Source organism: Lutra lutra, chromosome 4 (assembly GCF_902655055.1).
Source record: "Lutra lutra chromosome 4, mLutLut1.2, whole genome shotgun sequence".
In the NCBI taxonomy this organism is placed as follows: Eukaryota; Metazoa; Chordata; class Mammalia; order Carnivora; family Mustelidae; genus Lutra; species Lutra lutra.
In genome coordinates this window covers 19790970-19804243 of record NC_062281.1, presented here as the reverse complement: position 1 = coordinate 19804243, position 13274 = coordinate 19790970, and the positions used below count along the sequence as shown (strand labels likewise).

General features: G+C 37.7%; 1 protein-coding gene across 4 annotated transcripts in view; it reads left to right on the top strand.

Annotated features, from left to right (window-relative positions):
- MTBP (MDM2 binding protein) overlaps positions 1–13274 on the top strand; it is a 77412-nt gene that overhangs the window by 41527 nt on the left and 22611 nt on the right. For all 4 annotated transcript variants that reach the window (XM_047726736.1, XM_047726738.1, XM_047726735.1 and 1 more), the window contains 2 exons: positions 5580–5741; positions 11178–11295. In XM_047726736.1, coding sequence (XP_047582692.1) covers positions 5580–5741; positions 11178–11295 — 280 coding nt within the window. The remainder of the gene's footprint in view (positions 1–5579; positions 5742–11177; positions 11296–13274) is intronic.

Genomic DNA, 13274 nt, shown 5'->3' with positions numbered 1-13274 from the left:
AGCTTTCTTTGGATAAAAAAAAAATTCAGAATCAATACAAAGATGATAGCCTTTGATATAAAATAAGAAGTTGTTCAAGAAGATTTTTTTTCCAAAATTATCAACAAGATATGGAGTAGACTTACTATCTCCCCACTATTTCTCTGACCAGTATTGAATCAGAAAGAGCAACTGGAAAAGTTTGCATGAAAATGTACATACGTTACTGAGACACTTTGTTGCTTAAAATAACACAAAAATCAAAGTTTCTGTTATGATTTAATTTTTTAGAATAATTACTTCCAGTAGTTTTATTTCTTAAGATTATATTTAATAACATCATATTAGAATGATATTTATAATTTTATAAGTTTTTCTACTTGATTTTTTGGTAGTTTATAATTTTTTTTATATTTGGAAATATTAACTGTCTTGTTTCACTGATTTTTAAAGAAAAAGTTTAAGAATGCTAGACAATTTTTAAATTAAAGACCATTCAGTATGATGCCAGACAAATACCAAAGCAACAACAGTGTTGTAATTTTGCTCCAGTATTCCGGTCATGACTCTGAATTCCCCACATCTTTTTTAAATACATAGAACCTGGGGTGCCTGGGTGGCTCAGTGGGTTAAAGCCTCTGCCTTCAGCTCAGGTCATGATCTTGGGGTCCTGGGATCAAGCCCCGCATCAGGCTCTCTGCTCAGCAGGGAGCCTGCTTCCTCTCTCTCTGCCTGCCTCTCTGCCTACTTGTGATCTCTCAAATAAATAAATAAAATTTTAAAAAAAACTTAAAAAAAATAAAATAAATTCATAGAACCTAGTACAAACCTGATTGACACTCAGTCTCCAGTACTTTTGGATATTCCACTGTCTTTTTCTTTAATAAATCCTAAGTAATTGCTAGCTTTTTTAGGAATAACATTCTTTTGCTGATCCATTTTTAAGACTTTAGTCCAATGTTTTTCTCCCAAACCTTTGCCACTTATGTGTACATTCATTAGCGTAGAGAATAATTTTTGCTTAGGTAAATTATTCTGCTCATAACCCTGTTAAACTTCGTCTGTTTCCTCTTTCTTTTTCGGTCATTAAGGCCAGGAGGAAGTCTTACCCCGCTCTCCAGATAGCCCAATGTTGTAATATAATTGACTATTTTAATAAGCATGGGTCTGGTTCATGATTTAAGTTTATTTTTAACGTTAATAAAAATACAGAGCTGAGTTCCAAAGCACATTACCTATTGTGTATATTTCAGATGAAAACAAACCATTGATAACTTTTCGTTTAGAATGGCTCCCAGCAGATCGTACGGAAAATAAAAAGCTTCATTACTTTTTATTTTCTCACTAAGAAGATGTAATAACAGCAGCATATTTTACAATCTTACTTTACTAATGTTCTTGAGTGCAAGAATCATGTGTTCCTTATCTTGGATCACAACTGGAACGACCCTACCAATATCCACGTTGCTATGATGGGATTTTTCAGAGGTATCCTCGGAGAGCTGATGTTCCAGAGCAGAGCCTCTAGGCCGGCTGCTTCCTTCTCAGCCTACTCTCTTGCATTATTTATGTGTCAACCTCATGTAATAATGGGTCCTAATCCTCTCTGTCCAAGGGCACAGCATAGTGCTTTATAGACAGTACATAATGTTGAATTGACTTCTGTATGAATTTACAATTTACTGTTTTCTTATAGAAGAAAATGTTATTAGTCCAGAAGTGTTTCGAAGTGTAATATTTTTATAAAAGTAATACATGGATCTAGGTTTAAGATGCAAATGCTACTGAGAAACTTCATGTGGAAACCAGCAGTAGCCTACTGTCTCCTGTCCATCTTTCAGTCTTTGTAGGCAGCGACCCGCAACTGTTCCAGCTGGTTTTCCTAACATTTCCTCCAGTTTTATTAATAGTAGATGTATGCTGCTGTTCCTTAATTTGCCAGTTTCATACATTATCTTAGCACCTAACTATGAAAGATAAACACTTAGCTTTCTCCTATCATCTTCACGTTCTCTGTCCACCCTTTACAGTGAAGTCATAAATTTTGGTTAAATCAGTGGCTAGTTTTAACATTATTACCACCGTAACATAAGCTTACCACTGAGTCGTGTAATATATGACAGTGATCACCTCTTATATTATCTTTGTTTTTCTTATGGTTGGTGATCATTTTTAATTTGCCCATTCCTCTATACAGGCAGAATATTGTTGTGTTTTTCTAGAGGCTCCAGCATTTTTTACACACTTAACATTAAATTCCTTGTATGTTCAAACACAGCAGTTCCTTTTTACTTCTCTATTTCTTTCCAGAGTGTTTAATATTTTGTTCTGATAACAGAACATCTTAGAGACTTCTCTTTCTTCTTCCCTTCCTTTTTTCTAGACCACTTGTCCTTCTTGGTTTACTCCCTTGTTTGCTTGGAGCGTATCTTTCAGTAACTACTTTGACTAAAACTTTGTGGAATGTAAATTTTTTTAAGCTCTTGCATATCTGAAAATATCTTTACTTGACTGATAGGTCATAAAGAATCCTAGGTTGAAAATCATCTACCTTCAGAATTTTGAAGACGTTGCTTTATTATCTTCTGTGTGACTATTCCTATTGAGAAACCTAATACTATTCTTATCCTTTGTAGTATTTTATTTTTGGTATATTTGTTTTGACCCCTTTCTGGAATGTTTATCTCCAGAAGCCTTGTCCCGGGAAGCTTTACTCTGATTCATGGTGTGTATGTATTCTCTGTCCTCTCCCTCTGTCCTCAGTTTATTAAGCTATATAGTTGATGAGCCATTTCAATAGAAGATTCACATTCTTAAATCTGAAAACCTTTATCTTTAGTAATTTTTCTTGCTTTTTCTTTCTTTCTAGAACTTTTATTAGTTATATAAAATAAAATACCTGGACAGAATACTTAATTTTCTGGACAGAATACCTAATTTTCTTTCCTATTTCCATATTGTTTTCTTTTTGTTCTAGTTTCTAGGCAATATCTTCTGCTTTATTTTAAGCCCCTTTATGGAATGTTTAAAATTTGAGTTCTCATGTGCTTAACTTTTAGAAGTCTTTTCTTGTTCATCACCTGTTCCTTTATTAAAGAACCCTGTACTTGTTTCATGGGATGTAGTAGATTCTCTTAGTTCTATGAGAATATTAATTAGAGCAAGCTTTCTTTTATTCCCTGCAGTGTTTTTGTTTCTGCTGGGCACCTTTTTCCTTTTTGCTGGCTTTAGTCTCTCTTTTTCATCTTGGACTTTTGCTCTTTTGAGGGTCCCAAAAAATAAACCCGTTTACTCTCCCAAAGTTGGAACCGATTGAGAAATAAAACTGAGCAACACACTGATGGAGATAAGCAACAGATAAAAGCTGTATTGAAGGATATGACTTTCTAGATCTATGCCCAGGTGAGTTTTCTGATACACCCAGAATTGAATTTCCTCCCCTTGAATGAAGAACTAGGCAAATGAAGATCAACCTTGTGAGGGCAGGGCCCCTTACCACGTTGTAGAGAGCATGCGTCCTAAGGACTTGCTAGCTCAGAGGAAAGTTGGAGAGAAGGATCTGATCAGAGCATGCCTTGTTTCTTCTGCAGGCTAGCTCAGTGAGTGAGGGAGGGAGATGGGAGCTGGAAGTATACTGGATCAAAGTCCTTCCTTCTATGTGTAAACATAAGACCATGGAAATGCAGAGTCCCCTCTTTCCTCAACATGTTTTCTTTTTTGTTTTTAATTCTTTATTTAAATTCAGCGTAGTTAACATATACTGTATTATTAATTTCAGGGATAGAATTTGATAATTCATCAGTTGCATACAACACCCAGTGCTCTATACATCAGGTGCCCTCCTTCATGCCCATCACCCAATTACCCCTTCCCCCCACCCACGCCCCTGCAGCAATTTCCAGTTTGTTTCCTGGAGTTCAGCATCTCTTATGGTTTGCCTCCCTCTTTATTTTCATCCTATTTTTCCTTCCCTTCCCCTGTGTTCATCTGTTTTGTTTCTTAAATTCCACATATGAGTGAAATCCTATGATATTTGTCTTTCTCTGACTGACTTATTTTACTTAGCATTATACCCTCTAGTTCTATCCACATCATTGCAAATGGCGAGATTTCATTCTTTTTGATGGACACACGCGCGTGCGTGCGCACACACAGACACACACACACACACACACACACACCATATCTTCTTTCTGCACTCATCTGTCGAGGAACATCTGGACTCTTCCCATTATTTGGCTATTGTGGACATTGCTGCCATAAACATTGGGATGCATGTGCTCCTTTGAATCACTATGTTCCTTTTAAAAAAAAAAAAAGATTTTATTTGTCACAGAGAGAGAGAAAGAGAGAGCACAAGCAGGGGGAGCAGCAGGCAGAGGGAGAAGAAGCAGGCTCCCCGCTGAGCAGGGAGCCTGACAAGGGTCTCGATCCCAATACCCTGGGATGGTGACCTGAGCTGAAGGCAGACAACTTTACCAACTGAGGCACCTAGGCTTTCCAAATCACTGTTTCCTAAATGTCTGGAGATTCTTTTCTGTCTGTTCTGTTGTAGACGGGAAGCTTTACATACCTTGCTCTAATATACTGTCTGGCAAGCTGTGGTGTAGAGCGGTGGAGTGACAAGACATCCTTGGTTGTGAGCTCCTATCCCTACCTCCAATTCAGTATCAGGATCATGCTCTTTTCTCAAGGGGCATTCAGTTTTTCAAAAGGGGGACCCCTTTGCTCTTTCTAGTGGAGCATTTATATTATAGCTGCTAGCTTCCCGGCTCCAGGGCTTGGAGTCGGACCTTTCAGTATGTACACTTCCATTTTGTCCCCCAGTTTTAACCCCAGTTTCAGGGCTGCCTTTCAGTGTACCTGATGCTCCATGGGCTGGGACTCTTTTTCAGCTTCTACCAAAAAAAAAAAAAAAGAGAGAGAGAACAGAGTCTCCTAGCTGTGAGGGCTGTAGGGTGGTGTAAAGACCTTTAGTTCTAAGGTCTTTACCCTGCCCCTTCCCTAAACATCCACACATGCCGTCCTGTTTCAGCCTGTCCCCCCATCATCTTCCTAACACCTCACAGCAGTGCCTCTGCGGGCACCCAGTTGACTTTCCTCTGCTGTACCAACTTGGCTACCCCTCCACCATCATCTTACCTTCCAAAATGTCCAAAACTGTCATTAGTTATTGTTTCTGCTTTGGTTGTCTTTTTTAAAATTCCTTTGCTGTGAGTTTAGATTTGAGGAAGGAGAAGAAAAAGATGGAAGTGGCCAACCTACCACATTTAACTCAAAGTCTTACAGGTTTTACTTTTCACATAAACATAAACGTTCTTAATGCTCTGCAGTATATTCTGAAAACTTGCAAACTTGCCTTTACCATTCATCACTTCGTGGTGTGAACAGATTACTCTATTTTTGTTTATCTTGTGTAGCTGGAAATTCTATCATTACCTGCAGATGGGCTTAAAATGAAAACAGGTGTACATAGGAATGTTGATTTGCTGGAGAAATTCAACTGTTTTACTTTTGAAAATATTTATCGTAAGAGTAGTAGATGCATTTCTTGAGAGTTTTTTAAAGTAATAGTTGCATGGTTTTTCTTTGTCTTACAGAAAGGAGAAAGTTGGCCAACCTGCCGGAAGTAGTTTCTATTGATGAACTCAAAAGTCTACTAATACTCATAAGGAAACGCTTTTTAGATCATTTTGACGCTTTTATTCCTAAAACAATTCCAATAAAGACAGACAAAATTAAAACCGCCAATATGTTAAATGGTAAGTTTTTTGTTAGTTTAAATATTAGTTCTTTTCATACGTATTTCTCCTCATTTAGACATTAAAAGCTTTCTGGCACTTCTTTCATTAAACATGTTTAATATTATTGTTTTGAGCAGAGGGAGAAGCATTTGAAGGTGATTCCTCTTAGTAATTGTACTAAGCTGCATTTCTATTAAGCTATATTTTCCTAAGATGAGAACAGTAGAACCTACACAAGTAAGTTTACCATAGTTAAAACTACCTGCATTAAAATGCTCCCTATTTGCTGTTCATTGTAGCAGGAACAGTCCCCAAACTTCATCAAAGGAGCAGGAAATCATTTCTCTATTAACTTACAGCTCTGTTTTCCTGGTTCCTATTCTTGTGATGTGTTTGAATACAGTGAAGCTTTACAAGATCTAACAAGAAAGCATTTGATGATTGCCTGGCATTTTAAATGTACAGGATAATTTTTTTTTTTATTCCATGAGGATCATTTTTATTCCATTGGTTAATAAGAAAATGACCAGAGTCAAGTTAACAGTAATGTTTGTCAGATGCCTTTCTCTGTTTGACACCATAGAGTACACAAAGAAGTAAAAATGTGGATCCTTGACTGTCAGCAGGTTATGATGTATATCGGAAGCTAATTACAGATACAGCACGCACTGCCGTTTCAAGAGCCCAGGCTCTGGAGCTCAGGTGCCAGGGCTCAAGTCTGAGTTTTGTTACTTGTTCGCTGGACATCGTTTGGCATTTATTCCACCTCTCCCTGCCTCTGCCTCTTCGTGTTTAAAATGGGCTTAATAATATCTCCCACTCACTAAAGTTATTGTGAGGATTAGATGAGTGGAGTGGGTATATGTAAGAACATAATAAGTGCCAAAGAACCCTTAGCTGTTTGTATTCTCATCATCATTGTGCCGTACCAGTAAGAATGTTCTGTAACAGGGGCGCCTGGGTGGCTCAGTGGGTTAAAGCCTCTGCCTTCGGCTCAGGTCATGATCCCAGTGTCCTGGGATCGAGCCCCGAATCGGGCTCTCTGCTCAGCAGGGAGCTTGCTTCCTCCTCTCTCTCTGCCTGCCTCTCTGCCTACTTGTGATCTCTGTCTGTCAAGTAAATAAATAAAATCTTTAAAAAAAAAAAAAAAAAGAATGTTCGGTAACAGTGCAGAGTAATCGGACAGGTGTTGGAGGCAGTGTGAGATTCCTTGTCGGGTTGGGGGGGTGTTCCGTAAATGAGAGAACCAGCTTCTTGGTTGCATAATGTGCTCCGAAACCAGACGAACAAGGCTGGATGCGGCTCTGCGGCTTACTTGCTGTGTGACTTTGGGCAAGTTTTCTAACCTCTCCGAGCCTCGGGTTTTTTTCATCTTTAAATTAGAGATGACATAGGTTGTTAGGAGGATTAAAGGAGTTATTTATAAATTGCTTAGAAAGTTGTCTGGTGTGAAGTGCTGTATATTTGTTTTTAAATAAACGAATGTGAATTTAGAAGAGAGGAATATAACTAGGGTAGGAGAGTCACAGAACACTTTGTCAGGAGCAAAGGGACTTGGATGTAGGTCTTGAGCGATGCATAGGGTCTGGGTAGAGTAGCGAAGATGGGATTTTCCTGGGGGTAGAAGCTGCATGCCCGTGGAGTATGGATGTAAGAAAGGGCAGACTGAGATCCAGACAGAAGCTGGCTTACTCAGAGAATTTGTGCCGGAGATAACGGTTACAAGGTAGGAAGGGCTGCAATCATTGCATGGGTTTTTCTGTAAGTATGGACACGTGTCTTACAGTTACTCATACAAGGTCAAGTCCTAAAACACTATTAACACCCTGAGCTTACAGGGGTGCTCATCTTAAAATGTAAATCAGATTATATCACTCCTTTGCTCAGAGCTTTGTCATTGCTTTCCATTGTATATAGAATGTGTCGTCCTTAATACAGCTTACAAAAATCCTAAATGATGTCTACCCTCATACCAATTCTGGTTTCCTCCAGTGTCACATTTCTGTTTCCTTGGTGCCACAATCTTTCTGTTCCTTGAGCACGTCACCTTCCTTTCCACCTCAGGACCTTTACACATGTGGTGTCCTCTTTCTGGAATATTTTTCTCCCAATCTTTACCTGATTAACTGACAGTCATTCTTCCGATCTTGACTTAAATGTTACTTCCTCAAAGAGGCTTTTCCAGACTTTCCTCATTTTAAATTGTTTCCAGTGATCCTCATCTTCTATATCTTTCTTTTTATTATTTTTCCTATTTTAAATTATATACTATAGATGTAATTATTTATTAATAACAGTTTGCCTTCACCGGGAACCATATGTTCTCTGAGAGTAGAGTGTGTCTGCTTGCTTTCTCCAGTGCCCTTGAGCCTAAGACCCTACCCAGCATAGAGGAGTTGATTCCTCCCAAAATAACATTTAACAAACGAAAGAAACCCTGAAGGTTTTTTTAGAGCCTGAACTGAAATTTGACAGGTTATACGTTGGAATATGACTCCTAATAATGAAGCTGTGATTTTTAACATCCTTGGTAGCTTTTATTTGAGTAAATACATCTAGATGCAAATTATACAGGAAAAGAAGCAATAAGGTCAATCATGTTTCATATTCTGATCCCATTATTTAATAACCATGCGCATTACGAATTATTGGCAATCATCAGGATTATTATTGTCCTTTTTTTTTTTTTTTTTTTTAATAAAAACTCTAGCACTCTAGCATGTGTAACATGAAAATCAGCCGGGAGAAAATGTCCTGATCAAACCATTTTCTCTACTCATTGCCACAAAGTTGCTAAAAACTTTCACAATGCCAAGTGTCATATCTGGATTCAAAATACAGCATCTGTCTCCTTTACCTCAGGCCATGGGTGCACATAAACACACTGCATACATGAGTTTTCTAGATAATTTTATAAGGTCACAGTTTTATTATTTTAGATATTTTAACAAGAATCTTCTAGTATATGTTTATAATTCTTACTTTATTAAACAGAATATGCCGACTACAATATAACCTTTTCTTTGTGATTTATTCGTATTTATGTACGTAAGGCTGGGATGGCCTATATTACTGTGCACGTATTATCGTCTGTAGTATTACTTCTTTTCTGTTGGCCTTGATTTGTGTAGGGCAGGTTTTGAGTCCCTATTTCCCTACTGCATCGCTTTCATTCCTTTGTTTCTCCTGTAAAGTAAGACACTTAAAAAAAAAAAAAAAGCATTCTTGGTTTCTCAGGATTTTTTTTTTTTGTGCTTTTTGTGCTTTTTGGTTATCAACATGTCCTAGTGTCCTGACTGCCACATAAATAAAATATTGTGTCTTACTTTACTGTAAGAATTATATTAAAGTATTCCCCAAAAGTACATATGAATGTTTGTCCAAGCACTCCCTACTATTTAGTCTATGTCATTTATATTTATGTAAATTGTGTAGTCAACGTTAATAATTGTATTGTAATATTTAGAACAGTTAATGTCTACCTTTATTTAACATGACTTCTGTTCTTTTGAGTTCTCAGCATGTATCTATTCAGATCTGCTAATGATATTTGCTTTGCACTTCTAGTGGAAAGCCATGTCAACATTAAAAAGTAGATTATTTCATCTTAAATTTTATTGCCATATAAAATAGCATTTCACTACCCTTACTATGAGGTAGGAAGTAGTATATCTAGATGGTGTTTGGTGGGGGCAATCCAATGTAGTCATTAAAGATATTTTTAAAATGTTCAAGGTTGAGTAGTTTAATGAATAAATAACATGCAGTTGGCTTCGGTTTTATGTTTTTTCTTTTTTTATATAAAAATGCCTTTACCAAATTATCATTTTGTAAGACTTCAAAGTATAAAATGGATATTTTTGTCAGAACTGTTCGTTAGACCACTAATGTCCAATAATTTTCAGCTAATTTATTAGAATAGCATGTAGTAGTTCAAAACAATATTAAAAACCAGATGGTTTGAGAATCCTAAAAGTGGTACAGTTAGTAATTTTGACAGTGCTGAAATAGTTTGGATGTACTCATAATTTATAATGCAAATGGAAACTGTCCCTTTTTTTTTTTTGTAAATTTTTTTTTAAAGATTTTATTTATTTATTTGATAGACAGAGATCACAGGTAGGCAGAGAGGCAGGCAGAGAGAGAGGAGGAAGCAGACTCCCCACTGAGCAGAGAGCCCAATGTGGGGCTGGATCCAAGGACCCTGGGATCACGACCTGAGCCGAAGGCAGAGGCTTTAATCCACTGAGCCACCTAGGCACCTCTGTCCCTTTGTTTATGATAGAGACTGTAGTGTATTTGGAATCTTGGTTCATTGCAGCATACTAGCTAGAAGAGTAAACACACTGTTAGTGAAATAACATTTAATGTTAGTGATTTACCTGAAAATGTATATGTATATAATGTATAATATATGTATATTATACATTAATGGATAAGTGAAAATTCTTCCTAAGGTAACCTTTATCTGAGAACATCTTATGTTATCTATTATATTATTATACTTTTGAGAATGAAGTAATCTCTTTAGAAAAATGAACTTTTAGGGGGCACCTGGTGGCTTAGTGGGTTAAAGCCTCTGCCTTCGGCTCAGGTCATGATCCCAGGGTCCTGGGATTGAGCCTCTCATCGGGCTCTCTGCTCAGCAGGGAGCCTGCTTCCCTTCCTCTCTCTCTGCCTGCCTCTCTGCCTACTTCTGATCTCTGTCTGTCAAATAAATAAATAAAAACCTTTATTAAAAAAAAAACAACAACAACATGAACTTTTCTGGGTAATGCTGCTAATTCCTGTTTCTGGTATGAAAATCACATAGATGCTCCATAGAATTGCCTCCTTTTCATCTATGAATTTCACCAAAAAAAATATGCAAGTTATGCTTTTATTCCGCTGGAGCCCTCATAGTGCTAATCCATTTTCTGAATTCTAGGTCATAACTTGTATTATGAGGAGATAGTAATATAAACAAAGCTTAACAGTGATTTTTTTTTTTTTTCATTTCCAAAAAAACTTTTCAATGGCATTTTTCATGGTTTGGGCCATCAGAGATATCCTTAATAAATGCCTGGGTAAGTATTGCCCAGCTTATCCAACACAGCTTTTTTTTTTTTTTTTAATAATCAAGTATTTTATTCTTGCCTTTTTTTTTTAAAGATTTTTATTTATTCATTTGACAGAGATCACAAGTAGGCAGAGAGAGAAAAGCGGGGAGGCAGGCTCCCCATTGAGCAGAGAGCCCAATTCGGGGCTCCATCCCAGGACCTTGAGATCATGACCTGAGCCGAAGACAGAGGCTCAACCCACCAAGCCACCCAGGCGCCTCCCAACACAGCTTTATATATACGTGTGTGCATGTACACATGGATGGATGGATAGATCTACATGTATATATTTTCATGTAGCAAAATTCAATATGTTAATAATTTTCAGTACTTATCTAGATTTCTTTCCCTTTAGACACCAGTTCAGTGGAACCTACTTCTTCAAATCTAATGGAAAACAACCCTCTGGAATGGCCAGAAAGGCATGTTCTTCAAAATTTGGAAAGTTTTGAAAAAGCTAAACAAAAAATGAGGTAATAAAATTTAAATAACTCAGTATTTTTAAATGAGCATTTTTTTCTTAATCCTTACATCGTGTTTATGAAATGTACATACTTTCTAGTTTTCATAGGAAATAATATTTCCCTTATTAAAGGAATGTATGCATACTGTAAGTAGATAGATAGAGCATTACAGAGTATGATGTTGAGACAGTGCTGCCCCTTCTCACCCTCTACTTGTACTTTCTGTGTGTACCTATTCACTGTTAATGTTTTAGTGGATCCCTTTCCAGACTATCTTTACTGCTCTACGTTCTGGGTGTTAGAAGGTGGAAGAGGGACAGTAAAGTATCCTCCAAACTGAGAAGGCACTCGGAAATGTAAAAACGAAGCAAACCCTTCCATACCTTCTATACAGATTTATTCAGAGTAACTTACTGACGGGGTTTCAAGCAAATGACAGTCTGTTCTCCACAGCTGTTCTCCACAAAGTCCAGACCATAATCTGCAGACTTTGTAGAGTGAGGGGATGAGCAGAGGTCATTGTAGTGGGGTCAAAATGTTTAGCATATCTGGTGGGGCCATCTGTGTGCCAGAAAGCAGAAAGGGGAAGAAACTAGGCTATCTCTGCTAGTTACCTAAACAGCTTCAGAGATGGTCTGAACAAGCCTTTCCAAATCCTGGTCAGGGCATTCATTAACCTCCAGGGGACCCGAAACACGTAGCCCCAAGAGAGGTCATTGCGTGAACGGGATGGAGGGCCAAAGATGGAGTCAGTATTGTCACCACTCCCACATCTGGGATATTTTCTTGACCTATGCTTTCATCTTTTAGTTTTTTGAAGGTTATATTTTAAATTCCTAAAAGGTTTTTTTTGGTTCTCAACTCTGTTTTTTCACTAGCAATCTCTTCTTTTATTAATGATGAGAATTCAGAAGATACTAAAAGCATGTTAGTTGGAAACTTCTTTTAACTTGTTTTCTCTGTTCCTTAGATGGTCTCATTATCCCCGGACCTGTTCTGTTTGTTCCTCTGGTGTTTTTTTCTTATGTGTAGCTTTCCTCCCATGTCTGATGGTCCTTGATTGTCACTAGGTTGGAATTTAGTACGAAGCTGCTTTATATGGGTAGTTGGTGTTAATTTTCTCTCTATATGTGTCGTCCTGTTTCCTGCCTGTTCTCATCTGAATATCATGGGGAGGGAGATACAGGGTGGGGCGTACCTAGAAGACTTCACGTTGGGACACCTCTGGGGGTATCAGAAGGTAGGCAGCCTTGGTCCTTCACTCAATACTGAAATTACAGGGCTTTATGCTGGGGGCATCAGCTCTGAGACTGGGACAGGCACCTAGTTCTGGATCTTCAGAGGCAATTTGTTTTTCACTTGAGATAAAATTGCAGGGATAAGGGGAGGTGTGGTAGGGTGGTACTTTAACAGTTGTTCTAGTAGGGCTCTTAAGATGCATTGCTGGATTTCTGCCCACTGCCACTCCACCTCTCTGTCGAGTCTTACCTGTGGCATTATGGGATGAGAAGAAGACAGAGGCCACATTGTTCTGTTTCTTTCTCTAGCTCTAATTTACATGCTTGCTCTAGTTTATCACTTTTGTTTTTTCCACCATTTTTTCATCTTCCATTTCTCAACCTTCCTATGAATTTAGTGTTTGGTACTTCCTCATTGTGATTTCCATTTGTTTGAGTGGAGACGTTAATGTGTATGTTTAATGCACCATCATCTTGAACTAGATTGTTTGTCATTCAAGGTCTAGATCAAATATCACGTTTCTCTTAAGCGTTTTATAAATGTTGCAACTCAGTGTTCTCTTCCTTCATTCATTAAGCACCCAAGGACTAGATCATTACCTCTGTCATGAAGCTTATTTTATCATACCTTTTTTACCTCATTCCACATTGGTATATCTATCTCCTTTCACTCTCCTTACCTCCTTTCTCCTACTCAAGTCATACCTATATTACTAAATTACACGCAGTGTTTATGAGTCTATACATTAT